The sequence below is a fragment of the Pan troglodytes genome, chromosome 7 (assembly GCF_028858775.2).
Source record: "Pan troglodytes isolate AG18354 chromosome 7, NHGRI_mPanTro3-v2.0_pri, whole genome shotgun sequence".
Lineage (NCBI taxonomy): Eukaryota > Metazoa > Chordata > Mammalia > Primates > Hominidae > Pan > Pan troglodytes.
The window spans coordinates 27,713,132-27,736,330 of record NC_072405.2 but is presented as its reverse complement, the minus strand read 5'-3'; the positions used below and the strand labels follow the sequence as shown (position 1 = coordinate 27,736,330).

The 23,199-nt window shown below is 45.5% G+C and overlaps 1 protein-coding gene across 25 annotated transcripts in view; it reads left to right on the top strand.

Moving 5' to 3' along the window:
* CSGALNACT1 (chondroitin sulfate N-acetylgalactosaminyltransferase 1) overlaps window positions 1–23,199 on the top strand; it is a 353,523-nt gene that overhangs the window by 328,080 nt on the left and 2,244 nt on the right. For all 25 annotated transcript variants that reach the window (XM_009454908.5, XM_054656580.2, XM_024345067.3 and 22 more), the window contains 3 exons: window positions 9,065–9,243; window positions 10,834–10,928; window positions 20,910–20,991. In XM_009454908.5, coding sequence (XP_009453183.3) covers window positions 9,065–9,243; window positions 10,834–10,928; window positions 20,910–20,991 — 356 coding nt within the window. The remainder of the gene's footprint in view (window positions 1–9,064; window positions 9,244–10,833; window positions 10,929–20,909; window positions 20,992–23,199) is intronic.

The window sequence follows — 23,199 nt, the reverse complement described above, 5'->3', positions numbered from 1 at the left end:
TATTATTCAGACATAAAGAGAATGAAGTACTAATATATGCTACAATGGGATGAACCTCAAAAACATTGTGATAAATGAAAGTAGCCAGATGTAAAAGGTCAATAATGGCCAGGTGCAGTGGCTCACGCCTGTTATCCCAGCCTTTTGGGAGGCTGAGGCAGACAGATCACCTGAGGTCAGGCGTTTGAGACCAGCCTGGCCAACATGGTGAAACCCCATATCTACTAAAAATATAAAAATTAGCCAGGTGTGGTGGCTCACACCTGTAATCCCAGGTACTGGGGAGGCTGAGGCAGGAGAATCACTTGAAACCAGGAGGTGGAGGTTGTGGTGAACCAAGATTGCACCACTGTACTCCAGCCTGGGTGACAGAGTAGGACTCTGTCTCAAAAGAAACAACAACAACAACAAAAAAGGTTGATAATATATAATCCCATTTATAGGAAATATTCTTTATACATAAATTCATGAAGACAGAAAGTAGATTAACAGTTGCCAGGGGCTGGGGATATAAGGGGATTAGAAGTGACTGTTTCATGGGTATAGGATTTCCTTTTGGGGTGATGAAAACATTTTGTAACTAGAAAGAGGTGACGGTTTACAACATCGCGAATGTACTAAATGACACTGATTTATACACTTTAAAATTTTATGTTGTGTGAATTTTAACTCAATAAAAAGTATACATATAAATACACAGCATGCATACACACACACACACACACACACATATATCATGTCTTATGTGAGAAGGGTGTTTTGTCCTAATCAATGTCTTAAACACCTTGTGTCCTCTGCAGAGCCAGGCATACTTTTCCTCTGTGGAACCAAATTGAACGTGCTGCTGTATAGTAGTTTCTTTAAGACATAAAAGAAGCATCATACTTAATGATGTAAAAGCACAGTATCCACTATTCGCCAGTCCTTATGTAGGGCAGCTCACCCAGGCTTTTTGAGGAAAGTCTCTGATAAGGTTTGGCTGTGTTCCCACCGAAGTCTGATCTTAAATGTAGCTCCCATAATTCCCACATGTTGTGGGAGGGACCTGGTAAGAGAGCATTTAATCATGGGGGCATTTTCCCCCACACTGTTCTCATGGTAGTGAATAAGTCTCACGAGATCTGATGGTTTTACAAGGGGAGACCTCTTTTGCTTGGTTCTCATTCTCCCTCACCTGCCGCCATGTAAGATGTGACTTTGCTCCTCTTCTGCCTTCCGCCATGAGTGTGAGGCCTCCCCAGCCACATGGAACTGTGAGGCAATTAAACTTCTTTCCTTTAGAAATTACCCAGTCTTGGATATGTCTTTATTAGCAGTGTGAAAACAGACTGATACAGACTCCAATGCTGGTGTACATTCGGGTATTGTGTGGGAAACGGAGGGATGCATGCCTCAGGGTGCAGGGCAAGACAGGAGCTGGGAATTATCCATCCAGACTTTACAGAGCAAGGAGAAATGGCACATGCAGTGAGCTAAGTCTGAGGATGGAGGGCACCTGTAGGGGATCCAGAGGAGAAGGAGGAAGGATTGTGTCCTCCTAAGGTAGCAACCTTGAGCCTCGGCCCAGGTTCTTTATGTGTCTTATCCTACACCTACGATGAGACTGCTTTCCTCACCTGGGGCACAGGGAGATTCACTGATTAGGAAAGAGGCTTCCCTTCCTCACTTGCCTTGTGCACAGTCACTCACACTTCCCTGTGGCAAAGGTGCATGAGGGCTTGGCATGGTGTTCAGATTGCCACCCCCTAATTTTCTTTCTTTTTTTTTGAAATGGAGTCTTGCTGTGTTGCCCAGGCTGGAGTGCAGTGGCGTGATCTCGGCTAACGGCAATCTTCGCCCACTGGGTTCACGCCATTCTTTTGCCTCAGCCTCCCAAGTAGCTGGGACTACAGGTGCCCGCCACCACGCCTGGGTAATTTTTTGGATTTTTAGTAGAGACAGGGTTTCGCCTTGTTAGCCAGGATGGTCTCGATCTCCTGACCTCGTGATCCGCCCGCCTCGGCCTCCCAAAGTGCTGGGATTACAGGCATGAGCCACCACACCCGGCTGCCACCCCCTAATTTTCTAAGGAAACTCCATGCTGGAGGCCTCATGCCAGATGTTTGAATCTCACCATTTTCCTGTGCATCGGCAAATTTGTTTGGTGCCCGCTGAAGCTGGCTTTGATTTCTCGATTTAAAACACAAGCAAACAAAACAAAATTGTATGCATTCAGTGAGCAAGAAAAGACAATCTGAGGATGTAGCCTGGAAGATGGTGAATTCTAATCAGCCAATGCCTGCACTGTGACCATTCTGAGATTCAGAGACGTTCATTTGCTCTTCTTAATGAACTGTGCCTCATGCTCACATGAACTTTTAGAACCGATGGAAAGGCAAAAATGAAGTTCCTAAAGAAACTTGCTAAAACAGGCTTAAAGAAGCTCAGAATCTAGGCAATTCTAAATTAATTATTTAAAGTGCCTACTATGAAAAATTGGATGATAACATGTTCAGCTTTAAATTCTTCACTGTGTTCCAATATCTTCAAGAAGTAGAACTCATAAGTGATTTCAGTATTTAGAGCTGTGAGATGTAAAATCATACATTGGATATAATACTAGTTTTCTATGTAAATTTTTAAAGATTTTTTAAAATGAAAGGCTATTGTGAGAAGAGTTACATGAAGAGACTATCCTTGCAGTTGTGGGGAAAAGTCTATATTAGAGTAAATCATATCAGACAGGAAGATCTATCGTTTTTAATCCAGTAATTCTGGGAAATGCAAGTCAATTAGGGAAATGAAATCTCCGGTAGAAGCAGTAGCTTTGTCAGGTCATTATAACCTCTATAAAAATGACTCTGTGTAACTTAGAGGAGTCTCCGTGCACCAGATTTATTATATAAAAACAGGAATTGAGTGGGAAATGGAAGAGTTTTGTCAGTTGATAATACAATTCAAGAAAAGAAAAAGAAATAATTATAAGCAAATCATGTGATGTTAGTGGAACTGCACGTTCAGTTTCATAACAGGAAGTTATGTAATATAAAATGTAGTGCCCCCATCCTACCGTAATAAATGCACATTTCTTTGCCATTGCTTTAGGGTAACACTAAACATTGTATTTCTTTGTATGAGTAACTTCAACTTTGAACCATATTGCAGTGTATTTTTCTCATCTCTTTTCTGTTATTTACATATTTTTCATCTTCTTAAAAGCTTGGGTTTGTGCCTGTCCTTCAGAATCCATCGGTCACAGCCTCTTTCTGATGTTGGAGGTGGGTGTATATACACAAGGGAGGGGTTTCTCTGGTGCCCATCTGAGTGGGCTGAGCTGTCTTTGGCAGGGAGGCATCTCCATGCAGCACCCCCCTCAGGACAGATCTGAAATGTGCCTGTGTTTTCCGTTTGTTCAGCTCTTGATTCGTCCAGTGGATATTGGTCACCCCGTGTGTGCCGTTTACTGCACAGTGCTGGATAATCTCTGAAGGTAGAAAAAAAGTAAGGCAATTGCTGTCCTTGAAGCGTGTGTAGTCTGCTAGAGCAACTCATACAGATCTGTGCAAGCAAAGGCACTTGAAGGCACCAGGACACAGAGGGACAGAGGCAGGGCTGGGTCAAATGTTGGGAGCTCAGAGTGCACGCTATGAGTTTGTGGCGAGGCACAGGAGGGGCGGTGATTCTTGACATGGGCCTTAAAGACCGAGTGATGTTCGCAGGAGTAGATGCAGAGCGCGTATTTGGGGGAAGAGAACAGTGAGAAGATAGGACGCCCCAGCCATGCCCACACCTTGGTGAGTCGTCTGTTATGTAAACCAAAAAGAGACTGAGGGAAGGCTCAGTCTATCCGAGTTTTATTTAGCCGAGGTTGAGGATGCACCTAGGAAAATCACAAACCACAGGAGCATCTGCAACCTCTGCTTTTTCCAAAGGGGGTTTTGTCCACTTGGGTATTTAAAGGGGAAAGAGCTAGGAGGAGGAGGAACAAAGGGATGGAGAGCAGGCAGTGAGGTAGATGTTTCCACTCTTGTGAGGCTCTGATTAGCCTCAGTAATTCTCTGTTTTACATGCAAAAAGAGGGAACAGAGGAAAAAATCAATTCTGCATTGCCTCATGCTCAGTAAATCTACATTTTACATCTGAAAAAACGAACACACGTAAAAGGAGGGAGTCACGAAAATGAGAATGTGACACGGGGTTGTGAAGTTACAGCTACTGTCAGTGAACAGCAGGAAAATGGTTTTTTGGTTTGTTTGTTTTTGAGATGGAATGTAGCTCTGTTACCCAAGTTAGAGTGCAATGGCACGATCTCGGCTCACAGCAACCTCCATTTCCCAGATTCAAGCGATTCTCCTGCCTCAGCCTCCAAAGTAGTGAGGATTACAGGCACCACCACCACGCCTGGCTAATTCTGTATTTTTAATAGAAATGGGGTTTCACCATGTTGGTCAGTTCAGTCTCGAACTCCTGACCTCAAGTGATCTGCCTGTCTCGGCCTCCCAAAGTGCTAGAATTACAAGCATGAGCCACTGCACCAGGTCAGGAGAACAGTCTTGGTGACTCAGTTCTCAAGCTTAATTCTCCTTTTGGCATGGTGAGTTTGAGGTCCTGAGATTCTATTTTTCTTTCACAGTCGGAATCATCTGCTCCTGGCTGGTTACTTGGAAGGGGGGAAGCAGGACAGAGGATAAAGCAGCATGCCTGCCTGGCAACCACTATAGTCTGCATTTTGGGGCTGTAGCCTCATGGCCATGGCACGGACCTTCCCAAACCACACCATCACACTACGTTGGGCACATCAGTGATTTGAGTTGAAGTGTGTCATTGTGTTTGAATGGTTCTGCTGCCTTTCAATCCACTGTTGAGCAGGGGGCACTCTAGTCTAGTGATGGAGTCCCTGCCCAATGAGCACTGCTTCAAAATGAGGATATGGGGCATTGATAAGGGGCCTGACTACTTGAAGAAGCCAATTCCTCCTCATCTTGTCATATCCTGTTCTGGAGCCCACATGGCCGGTACTGGTAAGTTTCAGATGAGGAGGCTGCCCCACTTCAAGGCCCAGGAGGTTTGGCAAAGACAGGAAGTTGTCTTGATTTTTTTCATGGTTTTTCCAGTTCAGTCCTCTTTTTTGGCAGAGGGTTCTTGGTAATTATCAGAGGCTCTTCCTGATGGCAAGAGAGGAGTTGGAGGGGTTCTTTCAGATCACTGGTTTATTGGAAAAAAGCCTTGGGTTGAGGAATCAGGAAGGAAAATTGTACCATTATTCATCCTCAGACGGACCCCTTGCTGAGCATAATGACCTGGCAGCCACCCTGGGAAACACAGATGGATGACAGAGTTAGCACTCTGGGCCTTCTCCAGTGTCTGTGACTGCCTGATGGTGCTTCCCAAGCCAGCAGTGACTCTGTCCCCACCCTGCCTTCTGTGCACACTCATGTTCAGCTCTCTCATCAGGACCTGGTGAGTGGTCAGGGCTTCAGAGCAGCTCTAACATGGACCCATACTGCCAAGCCAGCAATGTTGCCTTCTGGCCAGTGTTGATCAGGGTGGATGAAAGTCCCAGGCAAAGCTAGATCGGGGCAGAGTCCTGCGTGGGGCAGGGAGAACAGGCAAGCAGAGGTGTGTGGTGCTGTGTGTGTGTGCGCCGGCCCCCGTATGGTCCACATGGAAACAGTGCGTGGACAGAGCTGGGTACCACTCCCCAGGGCTTTCTGTGCAGCCTGTGGACACATGAAGTGAATTTGAAATGCATACTCAGATTGGGTAGTGCCATGGATATAACATGCATTGTCTTTTCCTTGTAGAAAGGTTGCATGAAGAGAAAGGAAGCAAATTGCCTTTTGCGTTAGGCCATATAAAGTGTCAGCATCCATTTGCCTGAATTTTCTTTCTCTAGAAGCAACACATCATGGAAGCATAGGGATTTACATTTTAAGGCTTAAAAAAAAGTTCTTCCAAATTAAGGTCATGTCAGACACTAGGTACCTTGAGTTCTTCCCACCCCTTTTCCCATGACTGTGACAGGAAGCCCATCCTGTACCCAATCCTCTGTTGCAGCAGAGGAGAGAACAGCATTTATTAGCAACAGCTCAAGCCAGGGTTAGGGGATTCATGCACAGAATAAACTAGATTAACTTGTGCATTAGGTAAGCATGCACACCACCAAATTACCACTCTTCCCTCTAAATTTGTAGCACTGTCTCTACTGTTCACTCAGCAATTAATCAATCACTTGTAGACTTGTCATTTCTTTCATGCTGTTTCCTCAGTTTCTAACACTGTCTTGTATTCTTATTTAATTGCTCAACATGATTTAACTTCTGTAAATATTTGGCCTATCTATACAAATGGACTGTAGGCTGTTCAAGGGGGAGATTCTTGATGTCACAGCTCATTTAATGCAGCCTATTAAGAGCCTATGTTCTTCTTCCCTTGGCAAAAGTCACTTGCTGTTGTTCAGGTATTTTTGTAGTTGAACTCTCCTGTAGTAGATCCTGGAAACCCTCCTGGAGAAGGTACCTGAATTATGAGTCAGGTACAACCCGAGTGAGGAAGGACTTGCTCATACATTGTGTTTGTGCTCTGAAAGTTAGAAGATATCACTGTATAATGGGGAGGAAGAGGTCCCAAAAGATAGGAACCTGGAAACAACGAAGAAAGAGAATGGCTACTGGCTGTATATATTAAATACATAGAAAGTTAAAGCAAGATGGACTCCAGGATCAGATGCCTTTAGATGAACAGGTAAAAATCTAGGCATCTCCCATGGGTAAAACTTTCCTGGAAACTGACCAAACCGGGAAGGGAAAAATGGGTTGACCTGACTTACAGGAGCTGGGGCTGCAGACACCTCTAAGAGATATGAAGGTGCTCGCAGTGACCTCACACCATCTGAATGTCTTTGGAGACGGGAGGATAGCGCTGTCCTTGACTAGTGCCATACCTAATACTGAAAAGGTTTTGAGCATAACTTCAATGCAACACACAGAAAATGTGCAATGGGGGCACCCCCCCCCGCCGAGAAAAGACTCAAGATAAACTTCTGAAAGAGGAAGAGAATCCCTGCAAATGTAGAGTGGTGCTGAAGTGAATGCAGGATCATAGGAAAATAGAGTCTTGTCCAGGTGTGGTATCTCATGCCTGTAATCCTAGCACTTTGGGAGGCCGAGGCAGTAGTACCGCATGAAGGCAAGAGTTGGGCAACAAAGTGAGACTCTGTCTCTATAAAAAATTTTTAAGAATTAGCTGGGCATGGTAGCATGCACTTGTAGTCCCAGCTACTTGGGACTTGGCTGAGAGAGGAGGATCGCTTGAGCCCAGGAGTTTGAGGCTGTAGTGAGCTATAATGATGCCACTGCCCTCCAGCCTGGGTGACAGAGCAAGATCCTGTCTCTAAAAGAAAAAGTGTATTATATACAAGTATATATAATGTACATATGTAAAGTAAGTTTTTTTAGCCAAAGAAAAATAGCGTCTTAGTGTGTAAAGGGGAATTTGAGCTCTGTAACCACTGGATTTTGTACCTGGAAACAGAGACAAAAGGGGTAGAGTGACTTGCCTCAAATCCATCAGAGGCACAGCTAGGTATAGAATGATTCATACATTCATACACTCATTCAGAAACATCTGTTGAACACTTATGGGGCCCCAGGCACAGTTCTAGCCCTGGATCCAGGTTTCCAGACTCCTAGACTAGTGCTCTACCCATCATGAGGCCTCCTAACCTGATCCAAATCTGAAAGGCATGTTTGGTATCAAACTCTGACATGGGCTCACTGATCCCTAAGATAAGAATCCAAGCTCACTCCCAGATCCAAAAGAAGAAGATGAGTCAAGGAGGGAGTCGCAGAACTAGTTTTACTGATTCAATTCCAGATACAAATACAAGTTAGCATTTTAAAACTTTATGACTCTATATTTGTGTTGGCTTTTACTCGAGACAGGTACTTGGAATGCAAACTTTACAAACTGGAAATGAGTTTCTGTACCTTTTGGAAAGAAAGAGTAGAGAGAAGTTGGGGCATGGGGATAGGCCAGGTAGCTGGCAGGACGGGGAGTGTGAGAGGAAAGGAAGCCATTAGGAAAAGAAGGGTGTCGTTGACAGGAAAAGGGATTTGCTAGGCTGAAAGAAGACTGAAGGTGGTTCTCTAGTATTATCTGGTAGAAGACGATACCTGTCCCACTGGGCATGGAATGAATTCGTGGAACGTTAGCTTAAGACAGGCCCCATTTCAGAAGGTTCTGCTGTCCCTGGGAAAGAACAACGAATGCAAGAAACATCCTGGCTTCACTGCCTGGGGCCTGGGAATCCTTGCCCATGCTAATCACAGCAATAGCTGATGCTTACAGAGTGCTGTATACTCTTGGCACTGTTTATCTCACTAATAACCCTGTGGGATAGTGAAGGAAGGTGTTACTACACCTATTTAGCAGATGAGGCAACTGAGGTTCAGGAAGATTTATGGGCTGGCCTAGATCACAGAGCTATCTATAGGAGAGCCAGGCCTGAGACAGTCCTCTTCTTCTAACTGCAAGTTGGTCATTTTTCCTGCCATGCTGTGCTGCTTTACCCGAGGATGCGGAAGGAATCCGGGTTTAAATCTGTTTGGAGGAAAGATTCACATCAAGAACATTTTGCCTGGCTCCTGGATATGAATGCAGATGAAAAGATGCTAAGTGGGGCCATTGCAGTGTGATCTTATTTCCTTGGCTCAGTGGCCTCATTCGGTTGGCTCAGGATGCACGAAGATTTTCCAGGGTTGTGTTTCTAGTCTTCCCTGGTTCAAGTTTTCTCCATCACAAAGAATAGTCATTAATGATGACAATAGTGTTTTCAATATGGGGAAACTGCCAGAGAAACAAGGAAGAAATTAGTGTTAAAACTCCACTAGGTGTTCTTGGTACCTTCGATCCCAGTGAGTATCCAGTGAGTCTGGGCCGTTCTGTAACTTCTTGGGGAGTCCCAGTGCCCTCAGGTTACAAAAGAAATGGGTCGAGATGTGGATGGGCCCTGATTACATATTTTCTCAGGGGATGCTGCCAACATGTGGGCATGTGAGTGACAGTACCTGGTCTTGCCTTTCAGAGCTGCCAACTTCAGGAACTTTACCTTCATCCAGCTGAATGGAGAATTTTCTCGGGGAAAGGGACTTGATGTTGGAGCCCGCTTCTGGAAGGGAAGCAACGTCCTTCTCTTTTTCTGTGATGTGGACATCTACTTCACATCTGAATTCCTCAATACGTGTAGGCTGAATACACAGCCAGGTATGGATCATCTCTCTGTCACGCTCAGGTGGCCCTCAGCCCTCTCGGGCCCATGTGTCGTCCTCTTGATGGGTCAGTCACTCTGATGTCCTGCTTCTGAATCAGCCTGTTTTACCTCAATAGCAAAGAAAAGGAAAACCATCTGTATTAGTCTGTTCTCACGCGGCTAATAAAGACACATCTGAGACTGGGTAATTTATAAAGGAAAGAGGTTTAATGGACTCAAAGTTCTGCATGGCTGGGGAGACCTCACAATCATGGAAGAAGGTGAAGGAGGAGCAAAGGGAAGTCTATCATGGCAGCAGGCGAGACAGTGTGTGCAAGGGAACTCCCATGTACAAAACCATCAAATCTCTTGAGACTTATTTACTATCATGAGTACACCATGGGAAAACCTGTCCCCATCGTTCAGTTACCTCCCACCAGGTCCCTTCCAGGATATCTGGGGATTATGGGAGCTACAATTCAAGATGAGATTTGGGTGGGGACACAGCCAAACCATGTCGCCATCTGGTTTGACTTCTCCTTTGAGGCCACATCATGGGCCTTTCAGCCACCATAATTCTGGGACTCTTTTCCCAAGTTCATGTCCATAACCCCTCTTCCATCTGCAACTGGGAGGTCAGCTTTCATGAACATTCCCAGGAGAAGGCGAGGTGGGGAGGAGGTGGAGCTGGAAAACTGCCAACCCTAAAGAGAAAGGAGTACCTGTGGGCAGTTACCTAGGGTAGAAGAGCTATTCGCACAAAGAACCCACAGTACTAAAATGACTTTCACAGACTCCACTCATAGGCAAGGCTGCGATTGAGCTGATGAACACTGGCACAGCCATGCCAGTTGCTAAAATACAGAAATTCTTCTGTGTCAATTGATAAAGAGCAACCACCCTGGACACTCTAAGTCTAGTCCAACTGCCCAAAGTCATCGTGACCCAAAGTCAACCATTTAAGACAACCCCATGAGCCAGCAAGTAAAGGGTTAATGTTTGGCGGGGCTCGGGCACCAGGACTCTCTTTCACACCCCCTCCCAAGGCGTGATGCCCAGTGCTTGGTCATGGACTGTCACTATTCCAAATATCATTCCTGTGCTGGGAGATCAGAAATATTTGCAGATATGACTGTCTGGTCTGCTTGGTGCTGCACTTCTAAGACCCATTTTAGAGTTGAGTGAAGGGAAAAGGGAAAGTGGGTGCAGGCCGGGTGCAGTGGTTCATGCCTGTAATCCCAGCACGTTGGGAGGCCGAGGCGGGTGGATCATTTGAGATCAGGAGTTTGAGACCAGCCTGACCAACATGGTGAAACCCCATCTCTACTAAAATAAAAAAATTAGCCGGGTGTGGTGGTGGGCACCTGTAATCTCAGCTACTCAAGAGGCTGAGGCAGTAGAATCACTTGAACCCAGGAGGCAGAGATTGCAATGAGCCAAGATTGTGCCACTCTATTGCAGCCTGGGTGGCAGTGAGACTGCCTCTCAAAAAAAAAAAAAAGTGGGTGCAAATATCTGGGATGTTTCAGAGAGCCAAATATCAAGGAACAAACCTACTACTTGGATCTGTCACTTTAAGTGAATGTTTGTTTTCTGGTTTGTAGGGAAGAAGGTATTTTATCCAGTTCTTTTCAGTCAGTACAATCCTGGCATAATATACGGCCACCATGATGCAGTCCCTCCCTTGGAACAGCAGCTGGTGAGTAATTACCCTGCAGATGCCTCTGTGTGGCTCTGTTTAGTGTCTGTCATTACCAGGGGCACCTGACCATGAGCAAAGGTGAGTGGAAATCTGTGCAATGATTCCCTTGGTAGTTTTACGTTCGGCAGATGTGCTGGCCTCTGCTCCCGGCGCCTCGTTGATTAAAGGTGCTTGCAATATTTAAAGTGGAAAATAAATGGAAGCAGTACTTTACAGAAAGGTAATTTCACACCTTCGTAGTTTCCATCAGTCGTTTTTGGAAACTTGTATTGTTGCATTATGGATGCAGTATAGTTTCTCTTGATTTTTGCAAAATCCTGCAAGGTAACAAAGGTGAGATTTATGTTCCCATTTGACAGAAATCAGAATGGGGTGGCTCACCCCAGAGAGGGCCAGAGCAATTCCCTGGACCTTGCAGGCAAATAAGGTCTTTGTGAATTTGAAGTGGAAACTCCCAGTGTGCTCCCAGTGCCCTTCCCATCATGCCACCCTTCCCTTCCCATCATGCCACTGTTCCCACACATCACAGTGTTTGGGTAGACGTTAGCATTAAAGGTGTCACTGGTAAGGTGGCTCTCAAAGGAATATTGGAAGGACTTCTGTGCTAAGATCCTGGCTGCACAGGTGTTGGATAGTGGATGCACACAGCCCCCAAGGGTCCCTGTAGGCTGAGATGTCTCTGTTGTCACAGGCAGTTAGTCCACTTTGCAGAGAAGCAATGCAAGCAGCAGGAGGAAAGGCAAGCCAGAAGAGGATCTCTGTGTCATCTGGGCATGGCCCCCATGGATGGAATTTCCCGGTATTGTTGGCAGCATTGGCAGAGAGGGAAAAGGCCCTTCTCCCACCTCAAGTTGGGCTGTGATTTTTTCCTGCGGGGAGATGAGCCAGGTTTGTCTGAAGCTGTGTTCTGGCCCAGGCTGTATCTCATGGTAGCCTTCCCATCTGAGGGACATCTGTTCTTCTTTGCTGTGGGTAGCTCTGCCTCTTGCTAAGGCAAATCCATGCTTCTTCCCATTGAGGACCCCTTAGGGTGGAGGAAGGACATCTGCTGTGGGAACCTGAAGACACGATAGCACCAGGCCTCTGATGCTTCCGTACAATGGGAAAGTAAACTGATTTCCATCCAAAACCCATGTTCTGGATGCGTTTGAGGATTGACTTTGTGTGTAAGCTTCTAGAAATAGCAAAACCTGTTGTTTCCAGCCCCATCCTGTGCCTTTCATCCTCTCTCCCCAAGTTAACCTCTGGCAGCTGATATTATGATATTTTCCAGAAAGTTTCAACTTTGGGGCCCTCAGGTTGGACAATGTCATGTCTTATATCCTAGCATGGCTTCATTTTAGGGTGCACCAGGTTTACTAATAATACAGTTCTCTTTTCCCCTAGTGGAATTGCAATACCACAGATATACTGTGTATCTGTTTTTGTAGTGTATCTATATCTGTGCTTTACACATAAAAACAGTAAGAGTTTTTCACGTCTTAAGAATCAGTTTTCAGCTGGGTTTGGTGGCTCATGTCTTTAATTCCAGCACTTTGGGAGGCCAAGATGGGCGGATCACTTGAGGCCAGGAGTTTGAGACCAGCCTGGCCAATGTGTCAAAACCCATCTCTACTAAAAAATAAAAAATTAGGCGTGCATAGTGGCACACACCTACAGTCCCAGCTACTAGGCAGGTTGAAAATCGCTTGAGCCTGGGAGGCAGAGGCTGTAGTGAGCTGAGATCGCACCACTGCACTCCATCCTGGGTGATGGAGTGAGACCCTGTCTCAAAAAAAAAAAAAGTGAGTTTTCATCTGTAGTCATGTGTTACTTAACAATAGAGAGATGTCATGTATCGTCAGGCAATTTCATCATTGTGCAAACATCATACAGCGCACTTATGCAATCCTACATAACATAGCCAACTACACACGTAGGCTGTATGGTACAGGCTGTTGCTCCTAGGTTACAAACCTATACAGCATGTGACTGTCCTGAATACTACAGGCAGTTGAAGCACGATGGTATTCAGTATCTAAACATAGAAATGGCACAGGAAAAATATGGTATAAAAGATTTTAAAAATGATTCCCATGAGTGGAGCTTGTAATACAGGACTAGAATTTGCTCTGGGTGAGTCAATGAGTGGATGGTGAGTGAATGTGAAGGCCTGTGACATTACTGTCCATTACTGTGGACTTTATAACCACTGTAGACTTAGGTGACACTAAACTAATTTTTTAAAAGTTTTCCTTGGCCAGGTGTGGTGGCTCACACCTGTAATCCCAGCACTTTGGGAGGCCGAAGCAGGTGAATCATGAGGTCAGGAGTTCGAGACCAGCCTGGCTAACATGATGAAACCCCATCTCTACTAAAAATACAAAAATTAGCTGGGCATGGTGGTATGCGCCTGTAATGCCAACTACTCCACAGGCTGAGGCAGGAGAATCACTTAAACCCGGGAGGCAGAGGTTGCAGTGAGCCAAGATCGTGCCACTGCACTCCAGCCTGGGCAATAGAGCAAGACTCTGTCTCAGAAAAAAAAAAAAAAAAAAAAAGGTTTTCATTTCTTTAATAATAAGTTAACCTTGCCTTCCTGGGTGATCAGCATCTTATATGCAGCCTGTTGTTGATGGAAATGTTGTTAGGCAGCACATGAGTTACACTTACAAGAAAATGTTTTTAAATCTTTTACATCAGATTTTTCCTGTACCTTTTCTATGTTCAGATACACAAATACCATTGTGTTACAATTGCTTATGCTTACAGTTGCGTCGTTAAGCAGCACATATCACCCTCATTGACAGAGAAACTTCTTGTTTCCTTTCCCAGAGTTCTAAGCTTCTAATTGGATTGAAAGGGAAACAGGATATAGGATTTATTTTCTTTCTGCCAATCAAAGTTAAAGTTCCTTTGGGTTTAAGTAATGTGTTGTTTTGCATTTGACATAGAATGTGATTAATATTTCCATTTCAAATTCATAAAGACCTTATTTGCTTGCAAGGAATTGTTTTCGTTTTACAATCCAAAGGATTTTTCTTTGTATTATTATTCCTGCAGGGTAGGAGTTGTGAAGGGAATCAGAGGCACAGTGCAGTTAGGCAAGTTTCTCACATCCTCAGAATTAGTGGTGAAAGCAAAAACCATTCAGATTCCCTGTGTCCATTGCCAGAGGCTGTAAATTATCCTGCAGCCTCTGACATTTACTTCCAAATGCAATTTTGACCTTTCCTAGACCACAGAAGTCTGATATTTTAGAGTTCAGTATTTATGACTATTTAGTTTGGTGAAACAGCAATTCTTCTCTTTGAGAAGAAGGACTCCCCCTTCCCAAAAGAAGAGTATGATTATGTTTTTTACTGGACAAACCAGTTCTTGAGAGCTCGCTGCCTACGGGGGACTGGCCTAGGTGCCAGAGGAGAAGTCAGAAGAAATGAAACACTTTCATTACTTGGTAGTAATTTGTGAGAGGGTTTCCTCACTTTCTTCTTTTTATAGAGGTGAACTGGCTTGTTTAGGATGGCACAGCTAGCTAGTGGCAGAGCTCAGGGCAAAATCGAGATTTCCTTCTATCAGTACAGAGGAAAGAGATTTGCTTAGGATCTAGATGAGAACTGACGTATGAAGGAAAAGTCTTGACAAAAATTCCAAAGGAGAACTTGAAACTATAGAAAGTAATAGAATGGAGATGGATTATTTAGGTGGGGAGAAGGTGTAAAATTAAAAGTAATGGTTGGAGATGGATCAATTAGTAATGACTTCCTACTGAGGGTACGTTTTGACTCAGTCTTGAAAGAGATGCTACCTATATATTAATTACTACATCCTTGATAGCCTTCTTGGAATACATCAGTATCAAAGGTGAAGGGAGAACAGAGATCCAGAATGCTGCTCTAATGAAAGTTAGTTTTGCAAACAAAAGACAATCTTTACTAGCAGCCTTTGAAATAGGATCACATTAGTCAATGTATGTTATTCCTTCTTGTGACTGTTGCCACTGTCATTTGATAGTGTTTTGCCTGCAGACAAAAGCAAGAAACCACATTTATGATTGTGTGTATGTGTGTGTGTGTGTGTGTGTGTGTTTTGACTACTGTTTTTTCCCTGTATGTATAGACCAGTACTAATTCATATTAAGTGAAACTATGGGATTTTATACTAACATTTAAATTTTTTTAGTTTAAACCATGAGATAAAACTTGCTGGTGCTTTAATGTAGAAACAGTTCGCTGAGAAAGGAATGACTATAATTTAAACAAACATTAACTTTAGACGTTTCACATTCCTGGTTCAAGCTTTGCCAGTTCCTGTTTAGGTCACCGCAGGAGCCTCCTACCACTTCTATCTTAAGCCTCCTTCCCTCCCCTAGACTCCGGTTTTTTGTTCACCCTCTGCCAGAGATAGGTTTCTAAATCACAGATTCATTCAGTTTTTTAAGAAATCTTTGGGCACAGAGCCAGAGATGTGCTGGTAAATATTTAACAACCTGCTCTCTGAAGAGGGGGTGCGGGAGAAAGACCTGATTTATAGCATTTGCCAATTTCCGTGGTGTAAATACTCCCACCATGGCCTATTTCAGGCTACCAGCATGACGTCACTGAACACAAGGTTGGGAAGAGATTTGCCCAATCCTTGTGAGCTGGTGCAAGCTGGCTCTAGCACAGCACTGCAAGCCCTGAGCCCTTGTTGGGATTCATTGTCTTCCACAGACCAACTCTCAAATGGATGCAGAGAAAATGTCTGTAAACCCCAGAACCTGGCACTTGGTACCAGCTCCATAGTCACCCAAGCCAGCCTTGTTGCCAGATGAGCACACCTGCTCAGTCTCCCTGGCTGTCTCTGCTCCTCAAGGCCACCTCCTTATCATTTCTAATGCCCACGGCATCCGACATGCACATCTTAGTCTGCCATGTGGTCTTACCCGTCAGTTAAATCTGACGACTTTGTGATACTGTTCAGTGTGTGCATAGCATGCTGGCTTCTGTCCTTGCCCTCTCTCTGGTCACACCCTTGACCTCTCTACCTCCCTTCAGAAAGTATTTTACTATTGCAGTTCAGTTGAAACATTTTTGTAAATTGCCAAATGAGCATGGCACATCCTATGCATCCTTGCATTCTGTTTTTATTTATTCAGGAAACATACACCCGCTGAATACCAAAATTAATGTGAACAGAGGCCCTTTATAGAGCCTTTCCAGAAGCCAGTCCGGTGCCCACGTTATCTCACGTAATACTCAATAAGGGGAAGAGGTGCTATTATTCTCATTTCACAGATGAGGAATTGAGGGCCAGATGCCTGCAGCGGCTAAGTGGCAGGGGTGGGAACTCGAGTGCCACACCATGTGACCGCACCTGGGCTGAGGATGCTGGGCAACAGGGGATACATCCTTTGCCCTCAAAGCGCATCATGGGGGCAATGAGGGCATTTAGTTTTAGATGATAGGTTCCTGGAAATGGCAGAACCTGGATGACTTCTTGTCCAGCATGATTCCCTTGAAGACACAATGTCTTTTCTATGAAAACACCTAGAAAAGACTTACAGGAAATTGTGAATAAGTGCAAATACATCTGGGAGGAGATGGCCTTTGAGTGTGTTCTTAAATGAGTCTTCTAAAGCTGTGGATCTAGGATACCTTATTTCTCAAGACGTGGAACTGTCCCCGGAGTCTTAGAATTGTTCTGGGCTTGGCAACATTGGCTGGGTGATCTTAGGCAAGTCATTCTGTCTTCATACTAAGAAGCCACAAGAAGAGGGCATGCAGCCCTCCTGGCACCCTGTGCAGCATGATCACTGAGCCCTCAGGGCCCAGATAGTAAGGAATGGACAGCCCGGGCTGGGGGCCCCCAGCCTGGACACAGACGTCCTCATAGCTCAGGGAGTCTGCTCCTCCCAGGCCAGAAACTGCTATGTAATTGACATGACCCAATGCAAGATGAAAATATGAGCCCCTGGTCAAAAGGTATTACAAATTTCACAACAGTGACAGCAGGCCTTAGGGCCTTCCATGTATGGGGGCCCTGTGCAGCTACATGGGTCACTTTGTAAGCCGGCCCTGCTGACGGGCGTTGCTGTGAATGCAAGGTAGACCAGACACAGCCTCAGTGCTGAGGAGACTCTCTGATTGAAAGGAGGCGCTCTGCCTGAGTAGTTGCTATTTATTTTATTTTAGGGTCCAGATTGCTTCATGGGCAAGTGGCCAAGTCGGCACCATTAAACCAGACAGGCACTGACCGCGGCCCCAGCTCACATGCAGCTGCAGGGCGGCTGCCTTCCCACATCTTTGGGGAGAGATGCTGATTTGTGCTTTGTGTTTTGGTCCTAATAGAAAATAATCATCCCTGTCACGTGAATCGTCCATAGAGCTGTGGCTCTGGAAACTTCCTGTGAGAGAGCAGGGCTGACAACTGTCCTTCTGTGGTACATTCATGCCCTGCAGTGCTCTGCTGGGATCTCAGGTGGGGAGGAAGTGGGTGCTGCAGAGAGAGTTGAGAGGAGGCCAGCTATCAGAGGACATTTTAGAAAATGAGGATAGCAGGCTGGGTGCGGTGGCTCATGCCTGTAATCCCAGAACTTTAGGAGGCTGAGGCAGGTGGATCACCTGAGGTCAGGAGTTCGAGACCAGCCTGGCCAACATGGCAAAACCCCTTCTTTACTAAAAATATAAAAAATGTAGCCGGGCATGGTGGTGCGTGCCTGTAATCCCAGCTACTCGGGAGGCTGAGGCACAAGAATTGCTTGAACCCAGGAGGCGGAGGTTGCAGTGAGCCGAGGTCACGCCACTGCACTCCAGCCTGGGCAACACAGCAAGACTCTGTCAAAAAAAAAAAAAAAAAGGAGGATAGCGCTTGGAAACAGATCAGTGAAATCCAGAACAGGAGGAATAGATGTTTTTCTTTTAAAGTCTCCTCTTTACCTTAGGGTTCCTTCCTCCTCTGTTGTAGCAGACATCATTGGTGCATCACTTGTCAGTGCTTGAACAGAATGGTGGAGCTTCTCACACTTGCAGCAAAGTTTCTAAGAAGTCACACACTCCACCTTAGACCCCAGGGAGGTGAAAACATTTCAGGGCAAGACGGAGCCACAGGATTCTGAGAGGTTCTCACCACTGCATTTCCCAGGCCTTTGCTGGGCCACTTGCTGGTGAACATCTTGCAACGTGTCTGTTTCCACTGGCTTGGAACCATCTCTGCCCCAGGGACTGCACTTGGTTCATTCATTGAGGAAGTATTTACTGAGTACCTGCTGTGTGCTGGACAATGTTCTCGGTGCTGGAGATGTAGTCGTGAACAAGAACAAGCCCTGAGCTTACATTTACCAGGGCTGGTGACTGAAGACAGTCAGCAAACAGAGAAGCAGATGCATCAACGGGATCATTTCAGAAGCCAGAATTGTTACAGAGAAAATAAACTAGGGGTCCAGTGCAGCAAGTGGCATTAGGGTGGCAGGTGCATAACATGGGCCAGGAGGGTCAGGACGACCACTCTGAATAGTGGCATTGGAGCACAGCTTAGTGGTGTGTGGGGAAAGGGTGACCCAGGCAGGAAGGACTGCAAGTATCTGGTCTTGGAGACCTGTGAGCATGGAGAATCCAAGAGGGAGAAAATGGGCCTTATATAGGGCAGAAGGATAAGAAGAAATGAGATGGCTGACGATTAGGGAACCCTTGCAGGGCTTCACGTGGGAACGTGATATAATCGGATGTGTGCTTGAGGGCACACACTCCCGCCAGACTGCTATTGAGCGCGTCCTTCCAGTTAGCAACCCAGCACAGCTGTGGGTGGTGGAACCTCGACTGAGGGAACTCCGTCTTGCCCTGAAATTACATGCTGTGGGCATGACCAGATGAGTTTCCACAAAGGGCTAAATTTCAACAAGCTCTTCAGATAGTGGCTTTTTGTGGCTTGCCAACTTCCAAACTGACTTTAATAAATGTTTACACAACTCACTCCCCAGCTCATAAGCCAGACTGCCTCCATCACGCTGTTCCCATGTGAGGGTCCCCCTTCACCTTGTTCAACCTCGAAAGGCCCTACATCAATGCAGCCCAGAGTCTCTGGATACCTCCCTCTTGTCTTCCTTCCCAAGGCTTGGCCAATTGTTTTTCCTGTTTGGAGCATTCCTTTTTAAATTCCATGTGAACCTCAGCGAAATACTTGAAGATTGGATACTGGCACTTCTCTTTGACTCCATTTTTACCCATAAGCTTAGGGAACTTGTCTAGGTTGCCAGCAGAAGGAATATTAGTCTATTCGCTGCAATGGAAACCGTGTACCTGGTAAGGCGGGGATGGAACAAAGTCCATATTTTAAAAAATGACTCCGTGGAGACTTTTCCAGACTTTGCCGCCTTGCAAAATCTTTCCAGTTGATACTAATGAAATTGACTTGTCATTTGGGAGATACTGTATAACGGTCCCGTACTCTGAAGTAGAACTTGAGAATACTTGCTGGGGACAACTTTAACCAACAGAAACTCTCTTGGTCCTACTTTCCTTGGGCAGTCCTGATGCTTGCAGGAGAGGGTGGCAGCAGGTCCCCATTCCCTGTGGAATGTAAGTGACATGGTGGAAGTGACATCTACCTGTAGATTGTAGTGAAAGTAAGACAGTTTCATACGTTACAGAGTTAAAGAACGTTTAAGATTCATCAGCCCTTCTGCAAGCCATTTATCAAATATAATTAGCCTGTGGTGAAACTTCAGGAAGGGGGAAGATGTGATAAACACTTGGATGTGAAAGCTGAAAGACACCTAAGGGATGAGTGAATTTAACCCCCTTGTTTTATGAGGAAAAAAAAAATAGATGCATGAAGAAGTGAAGGAGCCTGCCTGAAGTGAAAACGCCAGCCAGTGGTCTCATTGGGCCAAGACTCTGATGCTTCTCCCCTCTCATGTACCGTTTCTAATTAGCGATGAACAGAACCAGATGTCCCCAACAAAATCTATACAAATCCAAGTGGGGAAAGAGGAACCTGCTGCTGCCCTCTCTACCTTTCCCCAGAGGACAGGATGTGGGGGTGTCCTTTCACCTAAGCACCTATGTTAACTGCAAGAATGAATTATGAAAAATAACTAAGATCTCAAAACTTTTCCCAGAGTTCTCTCAGCTGAATACGTGTGTTTGTGTATATGTGTTTGTGTGTGTGTTTTTCTCTCTCTCTCTCTCTCTCTCTCTATATATATATATATGTACATATGCAGTTTTGAAAAGCCTTGCTGTTTCAGCAAATATATTGGAAATTTACTTGCAGAGTAAGAGACTGGGCAGTGCCTGGATGGCCTCTCCGCAGCCCTGCAGGCTGGCACCACGGTAGATGCTTTTGGGAGCAGTTTGGTTTTAAAATAGGGTGAAGATGAATGGACAGAGTCTTTCTTCAGAAGCTGGACTTCTAGTGCCCTTTTCCTCAGCAAGCGAGAGTTAACGAGTTGGAGAGCTGGTAACATACTGAAGTCTCTCAGATATTTCTTTTTATTCCCCAAGGGAGTTCTGTGAGTGGACCGTGCCAGGGCAGCTGAATTCTGAGTTGTTCTCTATCCCTTTTCTCAACTTCCTGAGCCCTTTGCTGGCTCACTGCCCAGGCTTGTGTGAGGGGCCCAAGCGTCCGATTCTCGCTGGCACTGGTGTGGGGCCAGGCACGTAGGTGGCTTTTCCACGGTACTGCTCAAAGACTGGCTCTCCCGGTTTTTGTTTTTGATTGTGTGTGTGTGTGTGTGTGTGTGTGTGTGTGTGTGTGTTTGTGTGTTTTCATACCTAAGCCCTAGAAACATTCCAGCCAGAGGTGCCAAAAATCACAAGACCTTGTTTTGGGACTGGTGTGTGTACTGTATTCCTGACTGTCTGCAAGGACTCAAATCCATCTGCGTTTCCTGCACCAGTGGAGGCTGTTTATCAGTGATGGGATGGGCTCCACACTCCACGGTGGCTCACAGGAGTTTGTGAACACTCTATTTTTGTCCACCCTAAACTTTCCCCTCAAATGACAGTGCTTTTCTTGCAGGTCATAAAGAAGGAAACTGGATTTTGGAGAGACTTTGGATTTGGGATGACGTGTCAGTATCGGTCAGACTTCATCAATATAGGTAGGACAAATCTGCATCTCTACTGCCACCCAGAGGCCACGGGCCCATGCAGGCCTTGAAGGAATCAAGTCGGGTTTCCAAGGAGTCTGGTGGGGAAGGTGGTACCATTGCCTTCAAAAAAAAAAAAAAAAAAAAAAAAAAAAAAAAGCTATTCCAGACTAGGTGCGGTGGCTCACACCTGTAATCCCAGTGCTTTGGGAGGTTAGAGGAGGGGGGGATCACTTGAGGCCAGGAGTTCAAGACCAACTTGGACAACATAGCGATTCTCCTAAAGAGAATCACTCCAAAAAAAATCAAATGCTGTTCCTGATGTCATAGACTCAGGGCTGGACCAAGAGGGGGCCTAGTAGTAGGTGGCATTTTAGCCCCTATGATCTCCACTAGCATCTCTCAGTCACTCCAAATAAGACACACAATCCGAGATTAAAGGCTGCTTATTGCATCCAGGCAGCTTTGCAGCAAGTCTTCCAGTGCCTCCTCCCAGCAGGGTCCTGGCTGCTCTGCCCTCTCCTGTAGAACATCCTAAGCCTCCCAGTAAGGGTATGAGGGAAATAGGGGCACTGGGAGGAAGCACATACTCAAAAAGACCCACATGTCTCTCTGCTAACCTTCAAAATTCCAAATGTCACTTTAAGCTCTGACTAAATGTGCAGTTGCTGCCAATACACACACACACACACACACACACACTTCATATACACAAATGTCCACATGCACACACAGTTCATATACACAAATGCCCACATGCACACACAATTCATATAGACAAATGTCCACATGCACACACAATTCATATACACAAATGTTCACATGCGCACACAATTCATATACACAAATGTCCACATGCACACACAATTCATATACACAAATGTCCACATGCACACACATTTCATACACAAATATGCACATGCGCACACCTGTGGTTTTCTAGAGCACAGAGAGAAAAGGCCCTTGGGATTCAGGTGAGGAGACCAAGCATGTCAAAGGGAAAGAGACCCTCCCAGGCCTCACAGCAGGTAAGAGGCAGAGTCAGGATGAGAATAGAGGCCTCCTGTCCCTCTTGGAAATGCCACCCCACCTTCCCATAGCAATACTGACTCTTGGATCTTGAAAGAGATAGAGTTGCAGATTATGCACGACCTGGGTATGAATGAACAGTCCCGAAACGTTGATCTCAGGTGCAGGGGCTCAGCTGGGATGGAGTCAGGGGGACCCTGCCCTCAGGGTGGCATGGAGCGTCCCATCCCCAGGCTCCCCACGAGCTGCTGGTCTCACTGGCTTCTAGGCACCTCCCCCTCAGGTCCAAGACCTAAAGCTACTCACTTTAAAATCAGGAACGAGGGATAGCCCCACGATTGTTTTGTTCAGAGAGGACATGAAGTACAAGGACTACAGAACCGCCAAGGAAATCACCAGGTTAAAGATTAAAAAAAAAAAAATGTTGAAGTCAAGTCCTGTTGGAAGGAGCAGAGCACCCAGGATGCGGGTCTCTGAGCGGTGGGTGCCCTGCAGACACTCAACAACTAACAGCAGGTGTTCTTGGACATCTCTGAGAGAAATATTCCTACATGGTTATGTGCAAATCAGCTTCCCAAAAAGGACATTTAAAAATTTTCTAGGCCAAGCGTGGTGGCTCATGCCTGTATTCCCAGCACTCTGGGAGGCCAAGGTGGGCAGATCACTTGAGGCCAGGAGTTCAAGACCAGCCTGGTCAAAACGGTGAAACCCCGTCTCTACTAAAAACACAAAAGTTATCCAGGCATGGTGACATGTGCCTGTTGTCCTAGCTACTTGGGAGGCTGAGGCATGAGAATCACTTGAACCCAGTAGGTGGAGATTGCAGTGAGCCGAGAGGCACTGCAAGCCCCTCGTTTCTTCTCTGTTTGCAGTGGCAGGAGAAGGCCGCCTCCTCACAGAAGCACAAGAATTTGCATTCAGAGATTTCAAGCTGAAAAGTGGGGATGGTGTAGAAGCTCTTTTTTTTTTTTTAACGAAACCTCTATTTTTAATTATTATGCGCATGTTTATGGGGTTCATGTGATGTTTTGATATAGGCATACAATGTGTAATCATCACATCAGGGTCATGGGAGGTATCCATCATTTCAAATATTTATCATATTTATCAGTCTTCTAGCTATTTTTAAATATACAATAAGTTGTTAACAATAGCTAATTCATAATCACAATAAGTCTGTCAGTAATAATG